Source organism: Myotis nattereri, assembly GCF_964212035.1.
Source record: "Myotis nattereri genome assembly, chromosome: 16".
NCBI lineage: Eukaryota > Metazoa > Chordata > Mammalia > Chiroptera > Vespertilionidae > Myotis > Myotis nattereri.
In genome coordinates, this window is record NC_138091.1 from 18,202,665 (window position 1) to 18,222,809 (window position 20,145).

At 51.8% G+C, this 20,145-nt stretch overlaps 1 protein-coding gene across 1 annotated transcript in view; it reads right to left on the reverse strand.

Moving 5' to 3' along the window:
• The window catches only part of ITGAE (integrin subunit alpha E), a gene marked incomplete at its 5' end in the record, with an annotated part of 62,355 nt that extends 43,378 nt beyond the window's left edge, over nt 1-18,977 (reverse strand). The window contains 2 exons of the mRNA XM_081110619.1: nt 4,246-4,366; nt 18,944-18,977. Of these exons, the coding sequence (XP_080966745.1) occupies nt 4,246-4,366; nt 18,944-18,977 (155 nt within the window). The remainder of the gene's footprint in view (nt 1-4,245; nt 4,367-18,943) is intronic.
• Between the last annotated feature and the right edge of the window lie 1,168 nt (nt 18,978-20,145).

Here is a 20,145-nt window from a genome sequence, read left to right on the forward strand (position 1 = left end):
TAATAAATCTGTATTGTTTGAAGCCAGCAAATGTTTTATAACTTGCTGCAGTAGCAACAGGAAACGAATACAACAACCAACTGCCCGTTGTCTAACAGGCACTGCAAACTGGAAATGTCCAAAGCAGAACACAGGGTCTTGACCTCCGAGCCTGCCCTGTCCGCCTTCCCCAGCAACCACCCCAGTCCACGTCCCCAAGCCGGGGCATCCTCACTTCACCTTTCACTCGCCCCACATCAGATCCACGCGTAAGCCCTGTGGGTTCTTTCTCCAACCTACATCTAGAGAGCATTTCTCTATTCATTTTTCAATTTGTCAGTATTACAAATTTATTTTAACAAACACCAGTCAGAATTTTTTGAAAATGTGACATTTTTCCTAACATTTAAGTGGAAAATTTTAAGTCCAGAAATATTGTAGACTTTGAAAACAAACAAAAAGAAAGTGGAAAATATGAGATATTGGGGTATATTTTAAAACAAAAACAAATTAAAAATGGTGAGGCGGTTGCAGAAACCAAACAGAACAAGCAACCAACCAAAAAAACCCATGTTTGGTGGGTCAGAATCCCAGCGTCTAGGAGAGACCGGGACGTGTGTTTAGAGATGGGAACCTGGTGAGCAGCAGCAACAGAGCGCGTTCCTTCTCTCCCTCCCCAGCCACCATCCTGACCACCATCCTCCCGCCTGATCTGTGGTAATACCATCCTAACTGTTGTTTTTGTTTTTGTTTTTTTAAAATATATTTTATTGATTTTTTACAGAGAGGAAGGGAGAGGGATAGAGAGTTAGAAGCATCGATGAGAGAGAAACATCCATCAGCTGCCTCCTGCACACTCCCTACTGGGGATGTGCCCGCAACCAAGGTACATGCCCTTGACCGGAATCGAACCTGGGACCCTTGAGTCCGCAGGCTGACGCTCTATCCACTGAGCCAAACCAGTCAGGGCACCCCCTGTTTTATTTCCTTCGGAGCCTGTCCCCTCATAGTATCCTGTTTACATGTTTACATGCTTCTATCTGTCCCTCCCAGTGGCCTGGCACTTCCCCAAGGATCTTGTCTAGCTCTTTATTCCCAGGGTCTGGAACAGTGCCTGGCGCAGAGCAAGGGCTCAGTAAGTATTTGCCGAGTGACGATGACGAAATGACAGCCCAGGCAGCAGGTGAGGGGACTAATCTTGGGCGGGGCTGAGGGGTAGAGAGTGGGTGCAGCTGAACTCTGCAGGCTCTGCAGCTGAGCCCCCAAATTAGGTCACCTGCCCTGCACCCCTGCCTCTCTCCCTCCCCAGGCTCCTCCCCAGCCTGAGCCTCAGAACTGCGCTCGGCCGGGCCATGCTTTGGTGGGGCAGGTGCGAGCCTTCCTCCGCCAGCCTTTGCCCAGCTGCCCGCTCTGCCTGCAGTGCCCTCCCCTCCCTCTTCCTGCCGAGTCATTCCCACCAGCTCCTCAGGAAGCCTTCCTCAAAGAAGGAGGAAGGTGACCCTCCAAGCCGGCCAGGGGCCTGACTACTAGAACCCATCCCACCCCTGGCTTCTGTTCCCACCGGGACCACCAGGGGCAAGGTGGCGATTTGCATCAGGCACGCAAGGCTGGGGCCCGGGGCTCAGTCTGAGCTGCCTCTGCCGCCCACCTCCTTATCGCCCCACCACGGTGGGTGGCCTCTGGGTCTCCAGGTTTGCTGACTGAGTAACTGATTAACTAACTGAGCCATAACTGAACCTGCCATCGGCCGACAACCCACCTGATGGATTCACCCAACTGGAACCTGTCTCTCATCTCAGCCTATTCCCACACCCCCTCCCCGCCCCCCCAGAAGGCCTTCCTTCTGTCCCACCGCATCCCCGCTGTGGCAGCCACGCCCGTGGTGCTGCCAGCCTGGCTGCTATGTTTTAGGGAGACGCAGCATGAGGGAGAGGGGCCCTGGCCTCACACGCAGGGCAGGGGGGCCTGCTCCTCTCTCTGCGGCCTGGTGGCCCAGGGGGCACTTCCTGCCCCCGCAGCGGGCGCGTGGTCTCTGGCTCCCTCATTGCGGCAGGAACCCAGGAGCGCCTCCCACCACATCCTCCGTGAGCCCCTCCACCTCAGCAGGTGTGCAGGGCCTTCATGGGCCCCAGCCCTGAGTGGGCTTAGAGCTCCTGTCCCAACTCCCCTCCTCTGCGGAGGCCTTTCAGCCGTGGAGGGAGGGAGCCCTACGCCTGCCAGGCCAGGAGCTGGGGAGGGGGGCCCCCCGCCCAGGCATTGGTGTGAGGGGACCCAGGGGGCGATGGGCATCCATCACTCAGACGCACCTGGTCAGAAGCACTGCGAAGTTTGAGAAACTGAATGCGAGGCCAGCGCATTAGCCTGATCCAGCAACTCCAGTGCTGGGCACGTGCTGGAGGGAGGGAGGGGCACGGGTCCACTGGGAGAAAGGGCCCGGCCCTGCTACTCATACAGCCCAGGGGACAGCCCAAATGCCTCCATCAGCCCTGGTCACATGGGCCAATTCTAGCAACGAGAATGAGCCCCCAGCCTCAGGCAAGCCCCTGGGGGAAGTCACAGGCTATGTGGAGGGAGAGACGCCTAACATAATAGTGCGCCTACTGTGTGCCTGGTTTATAATACCTTTAAAGCCCTGACCAGTTTGGCTCAGTGGCTAGAGCGTCGGCCTGTGGACTGAAGAGTCCCAGGTTTGATTCCGGCCAAGGGCATGTACCTTGGTCGCGGGCACATCCCCAGTAGGGGGCGTGCAGGAGGCAGTTGATGGATGTTTCTCTCTCATGGATGTTTCTAACTCTCTATCCCTCTCCCTTCCTCTCTGTAAAAAATCAATAAAATATATTTAAAAAAACAAACAAACAAGCAGAACTGCCCAGCTGGCGTGGCTCAGACGTTGAGCGGCGACCTGTGAACCAGGAAGTCGGGGTTCCATTCCTAGTCAGGGCACATGCCTGGGTTGCAGGCTGGATCTCCAGTGTGGGGCGTGCAGGAGGCAGCCGATCCATGATTCTCTCTCATCATTGATGTTTCTCTCTCTCCCTCTCCTTCCCTCTCTGAAATCAACAAAAAAAAATATTAAAAAAATAATAAATAACCACTGCACACATCTCATTGGTTTGACCTGCTGCTAGTACCGATCGCATGATTCACAGCGTATTTCTTCCATTTTCGGAACAATGAGCATGCCTTTCTGTCACCACTCCCAGCAGGGCTACCATAGACACCCTGACCCCACGAGAATCCTCCAGGGCTGGCATCTGGGAGTGGCATCGCTGAGCCCAAGGCCACGGGCATCGTCAGTCTGACCACACGTGGCAACCTTGTTCTCCAGGGCGGTTTCACCAGTTTACGTCCTCGCAAGTTTCTGTACAGCCACATCCTTGCCAACAGAATGTCATCAGATTGAGGTTTTTGCTCGTCTAATGAGTGGGTACAGATGAGATTTTCAAAAGATAAGATACTGTGATTGAGCTTTAATTTGGCCAGAAACTATGCTAAACCTTTTAAAATGTGCGTGAACTCAGCAGTCTTTGCATCAGCCCTGGGAGGCAGGCGAACCCTGCCCCATTGGAGAGACGAGAAGTGAGGCTGTGGGGGAGACGTCGCTACAGAAACAGAGTGAAGCTGCCACCAGACCCACAGCTGCCTCTTAGCCACCACCCCCTTCTGACTCAGAATTTCCATTTTTATTTTATTTTGTTTTGTTAAATTTTGTTTAGATTGGTTGTAGAGAGAGAAAAGGGAGAGGGATAGAGAGATAGAAACATCAATAAAGAGAAACATCGGTCGGCTGCCTCCTGCACGCCCCCTACTGGGCATCGCGCCTGCAAGCTGGCCATGTGCCCCAACCTGGAATTGAACCAGCGACCTCTTGGTTCGTGGGTCAACGTTCAACCACTGAGCCACACCGGACGGGCCAGAATTTCCATTTTTAAAAAAATATTTTTGTCACTGTCCAAAATTCCTACACTGAGCATGTGGTATTTTTGTAAGAGACAAAGGAGCCTTAAAAACCCTTATTTTAAAATAGTTTTGAAGCCCCCCCCCCCCCTCACCTCAGCAATGAAGAAAAGAGGGGCCAGGTGAGGAGAGGGCCGGGGCGGGGTGGGGGGGGGGGCGCCTGGGGCTCACAGCCTCTCCCTCCTCCTCTCCTCCACGGCCTGGGGACGTGCACGGAGGCTCTCCCCAGCCTCGGGGGGTTGGGGGGTTGCCAAGGCCTTCTCTGGGGCCCCCTCGGTCCTCAGGCTGCCTGTGCCGGGCCCCACTCACCAGGTCTGGTTGCTGCTGGGGTCTTGGTGCAAAAGGGAGCTGAGCACATACGGCCCGTGTTCCTCGGGCGTCACCCGGATCCAGTTCTCATCCACGTTGAAGGCCCCCAGAGGAGCCAGGCCTATGAAGAAAAAAGAAATATTTAACAAAACGGGCACCTGGTGAAGCCATGGCGGGGCCTTTTCGCCAGTTATCCCATCAAGCCCTGCCGTGTCATCATCCCCACCACACAGATGAGAAAAGCAAGACTCCCGAGGACGTCCCCCGCCCAGGGGAACAGGTGTGTCTGACCAGGGCCCTGATCCTCCTCCTGAACCTCGCCGTGTCCGCACCAGGGTCCCTTCTCCAGGGGCTCTTCCCCGGGCCTCCCCCCAGAAACACTTCTCACACCTCTCACCACACACTTCCTGTACCTGTGACATCGCACACGCTCATCACCGAGTCTTTGTACCGAAGTGAAAATAGTAAGTCCCAGGGTGAGGGTCTGCATACATTCAGACTATGTACCCCAAGTGACTCAAGAGAAAGCATGTCCTCAAAAATACCTGCACAAGAGTGTTTATAGCGGCTTTATTTGTAACAGTCCCAAACTGGAAACCACCCAGATGTCCGCACCTGAGGGAAGGGGTAAAGTACCCGTGGTCTATCCACACCATGGAACACTGCTCAGGAGTGCAAAGGAGTGGACAACTGACACACACAGCAGTGGGTGAGTCACAGACATCATTACGCCGAGCGACAGAAGCCTAACATTAAAGAGTATCTCCCGTATGATTCCGCTTGTATAATGTTCTAGGACCAGCAAAACGAACCTATAGTAAAAGATATTGCCCAGCTGGTGTGGCTCAGTGGTTAAGTGTCTACCCATGAACCACGGTTCAATCCCGGTCAGGGCACATGTCTGGGTTGTGGGCTTGATCCCCAGTAAAGGGTGTGCAGGAGGCAGCTGATCAATAATTTTCTCTCACCACTGATGTTTCTCTCTCTCTCTCTCTCTCTGAAATCAATTAAAACATATCTTTAAAAAAATAGCCTGTGGGGATTAGCAGGGATGGGACAGGAAGGAACTTTGTGGAGTGATGGAAATATCGTATATCTTATTGGAGAGTTTGGATTATAAAGGTGTGTGCATTTGTCAGAAACACGAGTCGTCCACTTAAAATTTGTGTGAATTTTACCTGAAAAAACAACCCTATGTAAATATTGAACTCTAGTTGATATATACGCTGAAATATAAGATAGTTGATGGATGGATAGATGGATACAGATACATATATGGGTGGATATATACTAGTATATACATATATGTTTTATGTAATATATAATATAAATATATAAACATAAATATAGCCCTGGCTGGGTAGCACAGCTGGTTAGAGTGTCGTCCTAATACACCAAGGTTGCAGGTTTGATCTCCGGTCAAGGCACATACAGGGCATAATGAATGCATAAATAAGCGGAACTGCAAATCAATATTTCTCTCTTTCTCCCTCCCTCCTTTCTCTCTCTCCTTCCTCTTTCTCTCTAAAATTACTTTTTTCAAAAAAAATAATATATACATGGGGTGTTCCCCAAAAATGTATATACACTTTGAATAATTATAAAGTCAGTGTTTATTAATACACATTCATTTTCAAAATTTAAAGGAATATACATAAATGAATAAATTTTTTGTCAATGCCTGTTTTCAAACTGATGACCGTTCTGGTCCAGGCACCGCTGATAACGTGAAGCAATGGAATCAAAACATCAAGAATCATTTCATTTGTAATTTGTGTGCCCTCAGTTCATCTACTGTTGCCAGTTTTGTCCTATAAACTTTATCTTTAATGTATCCCATAAAAAATGCCTAGTGGCGCTTTAGGATAAATGTTCTTTGTTCCAAGCTTAGTCTGGCTTCACCCATTATTTCAAGTCATTTAAACCTAAAAAGGAATGAAAATTAAGTGAGTTGTCAGCTGTTCAAGTGTGTATACATTTTTGAGACCCTACATATACTTTATATACTATGTGTGATCGTGAAAAAATAAAATGTTGACCATTGTAAAACCTAAGTGTGATGTGTGGTTGTTCACTGTACAATTTTTTCAAGTTTTCTATGTTTGAAATTTGTCATTAAAAGTTTGGAGGGAAAATTGATATATCCAGATTGCCTCCCAAAGAGGCTGTGCTGGTTCACACTCCGACGACAGAGTAGGAGGCCTGCTTCCGCCCAGCACTGCTTCAGCTGACTGTGTGCAACCTTGTCGTTCTTGTTTTAAAGGAGCATCTCGTTATTTTGTTCCAAAACTTTTTTTTATTGATTTCAGAGAGGAAGGGAGAGGGAGAAAGAGATGGAAACATCAATGATGAGAGAGAATCATTGATCAGCTGCCTCCTGCACACCCCACAGTGGGGATCAAGCCTGTAACCCGGGCATGTGCCCTGACCAGGAATCAAACTGTGCCCTCCTGGTTCATAGGTTGATGCTCAACCACTGAGCCAGGCTGGCTGGGCCCAAAACTTTTTTTTTTTAAATATATCTTTATTGATATCAGAGAGGAAGAGAATAATGAGAGAATCATTGATCAGCTGCCTCCTACACACCCCACACTGGGGATTGAGACCACAGCCGGGGCATGTGCCCTGACCTCCTGTTTCATAGGTTGACGCTCAACCACTGAGCAACGCCAGTGGGGCCAAAAACTATTTTTTAATTGTGAGTGAGGTCAAGCCTCTTATCAGCTCATTTAAAGCTTATTCATATACGTTATCTATTTTTATGAGGCATTTATTGTTTTCTTATTCATTACAGTTTTTTGAATCCAAAAGAAATAGTCAATGTAACAATGTTTCTCACTTAGCCCTTTGACTAGCATATTATATGTTTTCCACGTCTAGACGTCTTATAGAGTCAATTTTTTTCCCTTTCTGACCCTTGAATTTTGTGTCATGCTTCCCTACTCAGAGGTTTGATTTTTTCAATTCACTCAATGTTTTCTTTGATATTTTGTTTCATTTCTTATTATCGAACCTTTGATTCATCTGGGTTTTATTTTTGTGTGTAGATTGAAACAGAGATTCACCTTTACTTTTTCTTCCCCCAAATGAAATGATCTCAACATAATTCCCACAGATTTGAAACACAACCTCTCTCGTTCTCAGAATCCTCATATGCGTTTGGGCCTCTGTCGGGACTCAGTTGTGCCCAACTGACTGCATTGTTTCTTACTTGGACACCTTCATTAGTCCCCTCACCTTTCTCTTCTAAGACTTGTCCCTCTGGCTACATCCTTTCTCAACCAGCTGCCAGACAGATTTTTTTTTTTTTTTGAGAGAGAGAGAGAGAGAAAGAGAAAGGAAAGAGAAGAAGCAGGGTGGGGGCGGGGAGAGACATCGATTTGTTGTCCCACCATTTATGCATTCATTGGTTAGTTCCCACATGTGCCTTGACTGGAGATCGAACCCGCAACCTTGTTGTATGGGACAACGCTCTAACCAGCTGAGCTGCCCAGCCAGGGCTTGCCAGAAAGAATTCTTAAAAATCATGGTCTGGCCATGCTACTCAAAACTTTCCATGTACATAGAAAAAGGCAGGTAAAGTTCAGTCTATAGACTTATCTGTTCAATTAACTTTTTGCCATAATGACTCTTAAAAAACTTATACTGAAGCATCCATCTTATATAAAAACTGCTGTTTGAAATTTTAACCCTGCTATTTCTGGCTTCTGTAGATGCTTGCTGGCTTAAATAATAAGGAAAATAAGACTACTCCCATTTCAGAGAGGCCATTAAACCTTCCCCAGACGAAGTTATCAGGGCTGGCATCAGGCCAAGCCTTTGGTCGAGGTCTCAAAGCGCCAGCACACAGGGGCTCTTTAAGAACTTGCAAAGGGAACCGGAAAAACCCCATATTTGGGAGACAAAGAAGGTAAAATGGTATAAATACAGGAAACTTCCTGTGTGATTTCGCCCAGATTTGAGAGGCATTTTCCTCTGGGCCTGCGCGTAATAATAATAAATGTAACTCCATCTCTCTAAGCGTTGCTTGGTTCTTCTCCGGTTTTTCTGTAACAATACCACTATAGTATAATGATTTTTTTCTTCCCTGAACGTACCAAATAAACATGCCATAACGAGTGACATTCTGACAGCACACTTTCAGGGGTGTCAGAATATAACCGTTTCTAGCCCAGTGATGGCCTAGGGCAGTGGTCAGGAAACTGCGGCTTGGGAGCCACATGCGGCTCTTTGGCCCCTTGAGTGTGGCTCTTCCACAAAATACCACGTGCGGGTGCGCATGTACAGTGTGATTGAAACTTCGTGGCCCATGCGCAGAAGTCAGTATTTTGTGGAAGAGCCACACTCAAGAGGCCAAAGAGCCGCATGTGGCTCGCGAGCCGCAGTTTGCCGACCACTGGCCTAGGGAACAAACCTGCCTTGCTTGCCGGGTTCGGGTAAACCCCATGTGCTTTGTTTTGCACATGCCCATCGGAGGGCTGCAGAGGCGGCTTCCACGTTCTGTGCTCTGTTGAGTACACAAGCTATTTCCATGTGTTTCAAAGGGCTTCCTTTGCCCTCAAGACATTTTTCTGTGCTATAACTTCATTTTTAAGTAAAAATTTTGAAGATAGCCGTAAGTCTCCAGGTGGTTGAAAAACAGTGAAGAAATGGTGTCGAGAGAACTATGCACCTTCTCAATAACGATTCCCGCACAGCCATCTTTCACCACCCATGTTAAAAGCCGTCATTACTCCTTTAATGGGCACAATAAACCTTCAGTACAGTAAGTTTTATATATAAACTGTATCTTTATACTTTGTATTACTGGGTTTTTAAAAATATAAACTTAATTTATTGGTCAGTTAATAAAATTTCCCATCAGTAAAAATTATTTGGCTATTGGGTTGGATGGACTGCATCACAATTTTTCACTGAAATTGAAGGAAGTATGTTTTTCAAAGAATGGCTTTTCACTTGGCAGTAGAGTTTTAGGCACAAATAAAAGTAAGTAAGCAAAGTACAGGTTTATAGACTATGCTATCTATATATATAACAGCCTAAGCAACCAAATGACCAAACAACCGGTCAACCGGTCACTATGATGTGCACTGACCACCAGGGGGCAGACGCTCAATGCAGAAGCTGCCCCCTGGTGGTCAGTGCGCTCCCACAGCGGGAGCGCCACTAAGCTGACTGACGGCCGCAGACGCCGGGCTCACTGCTAGCAAGTGCAGCTGCAGCGTGAGCCTCTCCCACCTCAGTGGCAGCGAGCTACAGGCAGTGGCGGTGCGGGCACAGCAGGGCCAGGATGAGTGGGAGCGGCACAGCGCCCGGCCGCCTGCCCCTTTGCGCACTACTACATCCCCCCAGGGGTCCCAGATTGCGAGAAGGCGCAGGCCAGGCTGAGGGACCCCACCAGTGCATGAATCTGTGCACTGGGCCTCTAGTATTTTACATAAGAGAAGGAAATATACACATACAAACATGTTGTTCTTCATCCATCAAGAAGTTATAACGATTTAAAATATGTATATAACCAATAACATTGCTTTAAAATATACATAGCAAAAATCGACTGAATTAAAAGGAAAATATAAAAATCAACAACGAATGTGGGAGATTTTAATGTTTTAACAAGTCTTTCATAGAAGCTCTAAAAGCAGACAAAAAACCAGTAAGGATATAAAAGACCTGAACAATACAATTAAGCTTAGATTAATTGACTAACAGAACACTCTACCTGACAATGGTAAAATAAACAGTTTTTGACATGCATGTAAAACGCTTACCCAAACTGACCACATGCTAGCCTCAATAAATTGCCATAGTTTGAAATAATTCAGAATATATTCTCAGTCTCTACTGGAATTAAACTAGAAATCAATAACAAAAAGAAAACTTTAAAAATCTGAGTGTTTTATAAATTAATGCACTTTAAATAACCTAGGGTCCAAGATGAAGTCACAACAGAAATTCTAAAATATCTTGAACTGAATGAGAATTAAGATATGACAAATCAAAACTTGTGGGGGGCTTCTGTAGTGTGGGGGCATGGCTCAGCACAGGGACCCTGGCAGCTGTCCTCTCAGCTCTCTCCCCAGAGCCACCCACCCCAGAGAGAGAGAATAAATCAAAACACTGCGTTGGAAGTAATGAGGGAACCATCCCTTATTCTGAAAATTAACTATTAAAAGGAAAGTACTAAGCAATTTTCTTGCCTTTCCTATGAGCTGCATCTTAGGGTCACCAAATAGTCTTAGTTGATGAGAAAAAGTTCTTTACAGAAGAATTATTACTAATGAATGTGGGAGGCATAATAAAATCACAAAACACAATTTTGCAAGCCATTATATCATTAACTCGGGCCATGATCATCAGCGGATGAAGCTACTGACGAGTTTGGTTGAGCACTTGACAATTAGGCCGACATCCCATCCCGTCCCCCATCCCCCCACCCCAGACCACTAGTACACCTTAGTGTCCCCAGATGGGTCCCCAGCATGTGTGCCTCCTGGTGTGACACCCTAGGAAAGGCACAGAGACCAAGGCTACATTTCTAACAAGTGCTCAATGACACCCATGCAGCTGGTCATCAGGCCACATTTTGAGTAGCGAGTGTGTCAAATACTTTGGCGAAGGAAACGAAAAGAAGCAGGAGGGATGGCAAAATCCTCAGGACTGTTGGCGGACGCTTGCGAAAAGGGTTTGCCTTGAATTTAATGGAAGTCATTAGCTCCAACTTCCAGGTCTGGGGACGTGTAGGGGATAGAAGAACAAACCACACGAAGGGGAAGCCAACATGCAAACCCTGAAGGAGATGGTCCACGTCTAGGACAAGTACCGAGCCCTACCGGAAAGCCAGGGCTTAGAGAAGGCACACGGGCCACACGATGGGCTGGGCGAGGCGGCCCCTTTGGACCTTCACTTGAACCAACCAACCGTCAAAGGACGACAGGAGGATCTGCGTCGGGACGGGCAGTAAATGAGGCCACGGAGCGGCTGGTCATTGGTGAGGCGGCAGGAACGTTGCAGCTCTGCCACAGAACGGCCACACATGACAGAAATGTGTACTGAAGGCTGTGGGGGGAAAGGACGGGTGCTGGGATTTGCTTTTAAGTCATGCTTCCGAAACATTCATGTGCAGACGACTCACCCAGGCCTCCTGTTGGCATGCAGCTCCCGCGTTAGTGGGTCAGGGAGGGGGGCGAACCAGCTCCTAGCCCAGTGATGGCGAACCTTTTGCGCTCGGCGTGTCAGCATTTTGAAAAACCCTCACTTAACTCTGGTGCCGTGTCACATAGAGAAATTTTTTTGATATTTGCAGCCATAGTAAAACAAAGACTTATATTTTTGATATTTATTTTATATATTTAAATGCCATTTAACAAAGAAAAATCAACCCAAAAAATGAGTTCGCGTGTCACCTCTGACACGCGTGTCATAGGTTCGCCATCACTGTCCTAAGGGATGCCATGTGCCGGTCCCCACACCAGGTTTTGAGCAGCAAGGCCTTAAAACCTTTGGCGAGCCCTGGCCGGTGTTGCTCAGTGATTGGGCGTCATCCCGTGCACTGTAAGGTCGTCAGTTCGATTCCCGGTCAGGGCACTTGCCCAGGCAGTGGGTTTGGGCCTCAATCGAGGCATGTACGGGAGGCAACTGATAGATATTTCTCTCACATTGATGTTTCTCTCTTTCTCTCTCTCCCTCTCCCCCCACCACCCCCCACCCTCCCGAAATCAATTTTTTAAAAAAACTGCTTTGGTAAAAGAAACAACAGGAGACATTGAAATACATGCAGCAAGGGTAGCAAACGCTTGATAACAATGCCACCTGTGTGATGGGTATATTGGGCTAATCGTTGTTTTCTTTGCTTTGGTACATCCTTAAAATTTGTTATTAAAAACCAACCGTCCAGAGGCTCAGGAAGGAGGCAGTGTGAGAGGGCCTGGGGGCGGATCTCTTCCTGAGCCGGCACAAAGGGGCACCTGGACTCACCCTTCCCTCCGCCTTCCCCCGCATGGCTTGTGGTGGCTCATCAGAGACACCCTACACGAAGGTAAAGCGTGTTTTAAAATAATGGGGCAGGTGGAATTTTAGAAAAAGGACAGAAGGGAAATAATCAATAGAAAAAAGTAAAAAAAAAAAAAAAAAAAGAAGGGAGCCAATCAAAACAGAAGGAAGAGAGAGCTAACCTGTGTAGCAAAGAGCCAGCACTTTCTATGATGGGCCAGCGCTCGCCTCTGCACACCGCACAGCACACGGTCGGCACGTAATGCAATTATTTGTGGAATAAATGCATAAATAATTGAACTTTCTCGAACTCAACATAAGGACTAAAATGATCAGTTATGTCATTCACAGCATCCACAAAACTGGGGCAGAAAACTCAAAAGCTATTCTAGTGTAGCAGAAAATGACAGAAAACAATTTCTCTCAGCAAGAACATTGAATGATACCTTAATTAATAAAGAAATTAAAAAAAAAAAAGGACATTGAATGAACTGGGACAGGGTGGGGCGGGAGAAAAAAAGACACTGAGTGAACAAACCTGCACCCCACGTTTCCCAGGCCTGGTATTCATGTCCTCCCCACTGCACCCCAAAGTAGAATGCAGACAATGCAACCGTGAGCTCTTCCGTTTGGGGCCTTGCATCCCTTTGCAGACTTGAGGGGAGCATCAGAACCTCCCAGCCCCTCAAGTGCACATTTGCACAAATCTTGGCCTCCCGAGGGCTCTGCTTGGAGGCTGGCCCCGGCCCCTCCGCATCCTCAGCATGCACCTCCTCACAGAAGCCACCCTGACCCCCAGCCCCCCGCCTGGCCACTCGGTGCCCCACAGCCTTTCTCCAGTTGGAAACGACCTGCTCATCTCCTGCGTACGCACTGCCTGTGACTGTTCCCTCACCACCAGGGATCCCCGAGGGCCCAGATTGTGGCCAGGTGTTGGGCGGGTGAAGGGGCCTCACAGACTCCCTGTGGCCTATCCATTACCCTCAAGGGCTCCAGAGCAAGACCCCAAGTGGGGAAGGGGGCACCCTGTCCTCTGTGAACAGTTTGGATCAAGGAAGTCCACAGGGAATTGGGACTCCTTGGCCTGTGCCCAGCCCTGTGCCTCCGGGTCAGCCAGGCCGGTGAGAGTGGACGTCGGCACACTTCTTACTGTGTAACTGAGACATGACTTAAACCCCTGAGATAGTCCAGCGTCCTTGCCCGGGCATTCATGGCACCGCCCTGCCCAGCTCCTCTACACCCCCTCCCTGAACACCATCTCACCCTTCCCACCTCTGGGTCTCTGCACAAGCAGGTCCACACCCAGCCACCGTCCTCAGCACCCGCCCACTCTGCCACCCCTGGGGGCCCGCTCAGGCACCCCGGCGCCAGGAGCCAACCCAGATCCCCAGCCAGAGTCATTCACTGCGAGGGGTGGGCGGGCTCCCCTTCCTAGCCCCTGGGATCCTGTGGTGTCTCCGTCTGGCTCTAAGTCCTGTCTGGGTCAGAGCGATCTGTGATTAAGTCTGTGTCCCTCAAACGGTGATCTGCTCTGAGTCACCCATGACAACCCCCACGCCCACCGCGGCGAAGAGCCAGCTCAGCAGAGTCAGGCCCAGAGTGGTGTCAGGAAATATCAGCGGGCCGATTCCGGATCCCCGCCCCCTCCATCCCGTTCGACCCCATTTTCACTTTGTTCAACCGAGGGAACTTGATGCAAGACCGGAGGGCGGAACCGGGAGTGGACAAGCACAGCTCTCCCAGCGCCCACTGTCTCCCATGCCCACCGTCTCCCAGGCCCACCGTCTCCCAGGCCCGCCGTCTCCCAGGCCCGCTGTCTCCCAGTCCTGCTGTCTCCCAGGTGGTCCGTGGGGGAATTAAATATTTGTGTCTGGGCCCAGGTCTGCCTGAGTCCAAAGCCTCATTAAAAGCTTGAGGGATGGAATCCGAGAGCAGGTCACAGGAGCCCCGAGGCTGGGCATGGCCCCAAGTTGTGCCAGCAGCTCACCGAGCCAGGGCAGAGCTCTGGTTTAGAGGCTGGTAAGTAGGTCAGCGAGGACGTGTGTGTGCGTGTGTGTGCGTGTGTGTGTGTGTGTGTGTGTGTTGGGGGTGGGGGTCCCCGTATTTGCTGAGCTCTCCCAGGCACCAGCCACCAGCCCCTCCATGCCAGGCTCTGCCAGGGGTGAGTCATTTGCCAAAGTAGATCCCTCCCAAGCCCCTGACAACCTTTGCTCAGGCTGGCCGCACGTCGGATGACCCCTGCCCTTCCCACTGCCCACTGGGGCTCAGGAAAAATGGCATCGGTCCCCAAGGGAGACGGTCCTGGGTTCAAATCCTGACTTTGCCACGGAATTGCTGAAGGGCCTCAGGCCTGTCCGCCTCAGTTTCCCCATCTGTGACAGGGGGCTGTGCAGACCCAATGAGGCAACGCCTGGCCCAGCATCAGACACCGAGCTAGGCGCACGGCATGTGGGTGCGATGCTCAGCGCTGTAACCACAGGGAGGCCTCTGACAGCCTCGCCCTCCGCCTAAGCCCCCCACGGGCCGTCAGCCGTGAGCCCAGCTGCGCGGTGTCTGTCACCACACCACCCACAGGCTGCCGCCCCCACGCTGTTCCCAGCCGCAGGGACCTGCTGAGTCAGACTGCGACCCTCCTCCATCCTGTCAGCCACCACTGCCCGCCCCCTCCGCCCGGATCTCCCCCCACATGGGCATTTTATTTTATTTTATTTTATTTTTATATATTTTATTGACTTTTTACAGAGAGGAAGGGAGAGGGATAGAGAGTTAGAAACACCGATGAGAGAGAAACATCGATCAGCTGCCTCCTGCACACCTCCTACTGGGGATGTGCCTGCAACCAAGGTACATGCCCTTGACTGGAATCGAACATGGGACCCTTCGGTCTGCAGGCCGACGCTCTATCCACTGAGCCACACCGGTCAGGGCTGGGCATTTTAAATATACGTCTCGCAGCCCCATTTCTGCTTTAGCAAACTGAGATCCGGGGGGCATGGTCTGCCCCAATGTATACAAGGAACCAGTTGTGGACCTGGGACTACACTCAGGTGTGCGGACACCCACCCAGACCACCCCGGTGGGCCTCGGGGGAGGTTATGCCTCAGAGGCGCCTGCAGGGTGCCCATCAGGTGCAGCTCACCCCTCGGCCCACCCACCTTGGTCTTCCCAGGCCTCAGACACCATCAGTCCACCTAACAGTGGCCATCAGGTCTGGGGCGCTCACTGTGCCAGCACCGTGTTCAGTGCTTGGGGATTTTCCGATTTTCCTCCTATTTCTCATGAGTGGCTCCTCCTCCACACGCTCACCTGCCCAGCACCCCTGGACCTGCCCCGGCAGCATCCAGCATCGTCCCGCCAGCAGCACTGTCCTGCCGGCCGGCTTTCCCCAGGACTCCGGCTCACACAGCACGCCGGTCTCACTGTCACTACCCCTCAGCGCTGCCCCATGGCCTCCCACTGCCCCAGGCCAGGTCCCAGCTCCCTCAGCCTGGCCCTGTGGCCACCCACATGCCCCCCATACGCAGCCTACAAGACAACCCCCAGAGACTGTGGGAGACTCCGGGTCCTACAGGGCCTGCATTCCCCACCTGTCTTGCCCACAGGCATGCATGTCTCTGACATTTTACCTCTGCCTGCAAGGTCCTTCCTCTCCCCCATGTGAGGCCTGAAGGCAGCCTCAGGGGCCTTTGGCCTGGGGCAGCCGTGGGCAAACTACGGCCTGCGGGCCGGATCCGGCCCGTTTGAAATGAATAAAACTAAAAAAAAAAAGACTGTACCCTTTTATGTAATGATGTTTACTTTGAATTTATATTAGTTCACACAAACACTCCATCCATGCTTTTGTTCCGGCCCTCCGGTCCAGTTTAAGAACCCATTGTGGCCCTCGAGTCAAAAAGTTTGCCCACCCCTGGCCTGGGGCTAGAGGGGCAAAGGGGTGTGTGTGTGTGTGTGTGTGTGTGTGTGTATGGTGTGTGGTGTGTCCTGCTTTCTTTTCACACTGAGGCTCCAGGACAGGGACTGCACCATGTCCTGGTTGTGGGGGGACAGGCAACATCAGAGTGGACAGCTTTCTGCTGCCACTCAAACCTCACCCTGCATTTTCCTAAATAGACTCCTCACACCCACCTCTTTGTCCATACGGTTTTTCCTACACAGAGAGCCCCCCTACCCCACCCCCCAGACAGAGCCGGGTCTGCAGCCTCCTCTCCCCGGAGGGGCCCAGGCTGAAGGTCACCACCACAGAGGAGCGAGAAGGCAGGAGGGCCCGCACTCTGGCTCCTTTGCCACTGGGAAGGCTTTGTAGGCTGACAGCAGAGTTCCCTTCTCGACATGAGGCATGTAGACTCAACCTCAGACCCCAGGAGGAACAGTGAGCAGCTGTGGCCACAGAGCGAGTCAGGGATGGAGTGACCTGGGGTCAGCAGGCCATTGGGGAGCAGCCTGAGCTGGGGCTAGAAGCGGGGGTATGAGCAGCTGCAGTATGTCTGGCATCCGCGCCTGACTCGAAACCTCTCAGACAATTAATGCCATCTCATTGGCTCCCACAGATGAGAAGTGGGCATCCCCACAGTGGGTGGCCTGGGAAGAGTGGAAGGTCAAGGTCAGGCCAGTGGCCTAGGGAGGCCCAGCCAGGCACAGGATTCAGGGCCCTGAGCCTGGGGTGGTGGTCTGAGGGGGTTCCCCCCACCCTCCCCAGCACCTCCTTGTCACTTTCTCAGACTTTCCCCAATCCTCTAGACCAGTGGTTCTCAACCTTCCTATGTTGTGGTGACCCCCAACCATAAAATTATTTTCGTTGCTACTTCATAACTGTAATGTTGCTACTGCTATGAATCGTCATGTAAATATCTGATATGCAGGATGTATTCAGGCGACCCCTGTGAAAGGGTCGTCTGACCCCCAAAGGTGTCGTGACCCACAGGTTGAGAAGCGCTGCTCTAGACTCAGGGCTAGTTTCACCTCCTCCAGGAAGCTCTCCAGGATTAGTCCATCCTATCTCAGGACATCATAGCTTAGAGTAGAACTGTCACAATTTCATTTCCCCCCACCCAAATTGGAGCTGCTGGGACCCTGCTCCCACATCCTTCCCATAACGTAGCCGAGCTGTGGGCTCCGTAATCTCATAGCAAGCCCACTCCATCCTGCTCTCTGCTGTCTGTCAGCTTGGGGAGTGGCTGGGCCTCAGGAGGGTTCGATAAATGTCATCTGGATTGACATGTCTGAAAAAGGCCCCAGGCCATGGGGTATTCTAGAGCTGGGAGGCAGGACAAGAGGCCTGAGCTGGACCCTCGATTCCACTACTTGCTTGTAACCCTGGACGGTCACAGCTCCTCTGGGCCTGTTACCTCCTCCACACTGGGCGGGGGTGGGGTGGGGGTGGGGGGAGGGGGAGAACCAGAATCTAAGATCTTCTCCGGACATTCTTGGTGATGGAGGGTCAAAGCCATAAGCTATGAAGAGGGAGAGCCTCTCTGACACCATATAAAACTGAAAATAAAAGTGTAAACTGTAATATAAGGAAAAGAAAGTCCAACCAAGTTCTGACCTTTCCATGGCTTTGATGTTTTCGTAATACTGTATTAAAACATGTCCCAAAATACTTGCTTCGCTGGTGCCTTGCACAGGCTTGGCCTGCCTCTGGGTGCTCGGCCCGTGGTGGGTGCTCATCCTGAGCCCCTCCCAGCGTGGACTCAGCGCTCAGACACTGGCGCTCACTTGCAGCCCCGGCCGGTCCCTCAGGGGGAACTGCTTCTGCCTGGTGTCCATCTCATTCTGTCAAGCTGCTGCCCAGAGCAGGAGACCCCAGGACGCCCGCCCGATCACCAGGCAGGACCACCCCGGCCTCACGCGTGGCCCGAGCAGTCTCCAGGGGCTGACTGTGCTCAGTCCCATCCCTGCAGCCTGTGGGCAGGTGCAGGCTCAGGGCTCGGCTTGCCCCAGGTGGCTTCCCTGGGAGGCTTAGAGGCCAGAACGGGACTTCCAGGGAGTGGGAAGAGGAAGTCCCGCTCCCCCACCACACACACATGCTCCCATCCTGACCCCAACAGCAGTTACAGGAAGGTGGCTCCCCAATGCAGTCAGCTCTGCCATGCAGACACGACCCCAGTCTCTGGTCAACACATCCTCACAGGGCACTCACCTCACCAGCGGAACCCCTGGTCTGTAGACGGGTGCTCTGCTGGGGGAAGGGAGGTACCTGACAGTGCCTCCACTCTGAGACCAAACTCGGCCCAGACCCGAGGACCTGCCCAGAGTGGGTGCCATAGGGAGAAGGCCTGGCGGGGGGAGGGAGGCTGGGTGGGGAGAGGGGCTGGTGGGGAAAGGAGCTGGGTGGGGAGGGACTGGGTGGGGAGGGAGGCTGGTTGGGGAGAGGGGCTGGGTGGTGTGGGGGCTGGGTGGGAGGGAGGCTGGGTGGGGAGAGGGCCTGGGTGGGGAGGGAGCCTGGGTGGGGACAGGCTGGGTGGAGAAGGGACGGGGCAGCAGAGCTCTGGAGTCCGAAGCCACAGGCTGTCAGCACTGCCCGAGCCCCCAGTGTCCTACAGTGGAAGCCGGGGACCCTCACCCTCGGAGGAAGAGCATCTCCATTGAGACAGTCTCACACTTTCTCCAGCCCCCGGCTCTGACTTAGCCCATCAGACAGAGGACAGAGGACCGACAGGCTGCAGAGGGCACAGCAGCCCTCCGGGCAGGGGCGAGGCTGACTTACTGGTCACGCAGAGCAGAGTGCGGAGGAGCCACATCCTAGCTGAGGCTGCGGCTGGCGCGGAGTGGGCCTGGGCCAGCTCAGCTTCCCCTCCTCGGCGGGGCGCCAGGAGGCGGGGACAGACACACAGACACAGGCAAGGACCCACAGGCAGACAGGCGTTTTCAAGCACACACAGGCGCTCCCACTGGTACCGGCTGGTGGCCTGGCTTCCTGGGCAGTGGTGGCTGAGTCCTGGGAGCTGAGACACACCTGTCACCACATTTCCTGCAGTGGTGAGCTGAGCCGAGGCCTGGAAACAGCTCCGGTGTCCTCAGCCAGGAGCAGTGCTCACCCGACTGTTGTTTATCATCCATGTGAGTCCCAGCCCCTGCCTCAGACACACCTCCAGGACACCTCAGCCCAGCACTCCCTCGGGACCCTTGGTGATGGTTCCTGGGCGACAGGAAGTGCCTTCACAGCAGAGCAGGGCTCCTGCACCAGCCCCGCACTCCGGCCCGGGCCATGGAGGGCCAGGTGAGGGGAAAGATCCAGCCCCTGGCTGCAATCACTTCCTCAATTCAGCTGTGGCTGCTCTTTGCTAGTAAATTCTGGCCACCACGCCATGATGCCAGAGCAGTTCACCAGAGCGCTGGGTTGGCAGAACAGCACATGTAAGATCCCATCGATCCCCCAGCTCTCTGACCCACCCCAGCACCCAGAGGACACAGCCGGCAGCCTACAGTCACAGTTTAACGCCAACTCCACCATCTGCCAGGTTCTCCGTGTGACGTCTGTGGTCTGTTGTGGAAGGAAGCTTCTCGCCCCGAGTCCCAGGCTGCCGTGCGGAGCAGCACTGTCCCCCGCGGCGTTCTGTGCTCAGTCCTATGGCCGTCACCAGCCACAGGTGGCACCTGAGCCCTGCCCCGTCACCAGTGCCACCAAGGACCGGACTTTTAAATTTTATTTAATTTTAATTAATTTACATTCAAAAAAGCAGGAGACTCGATATTTCTTCTCACAGGAAAGACTGTATCTCGAGGAAGAGTACTCTGAAGTGTGGATATAAGTGTTAAAGCACAGAGGACAATGGTGTTGACTTCATGACGGTGAAAATTAATTTTATTTAGTTTCTCACATTAAAAGCTCACTTTGCCGAAGTCTTGTAAAGTTTGGTGACACTTAAAACATTTTTGCATTGTCTGCTTTGGTCTGACCAAACACCG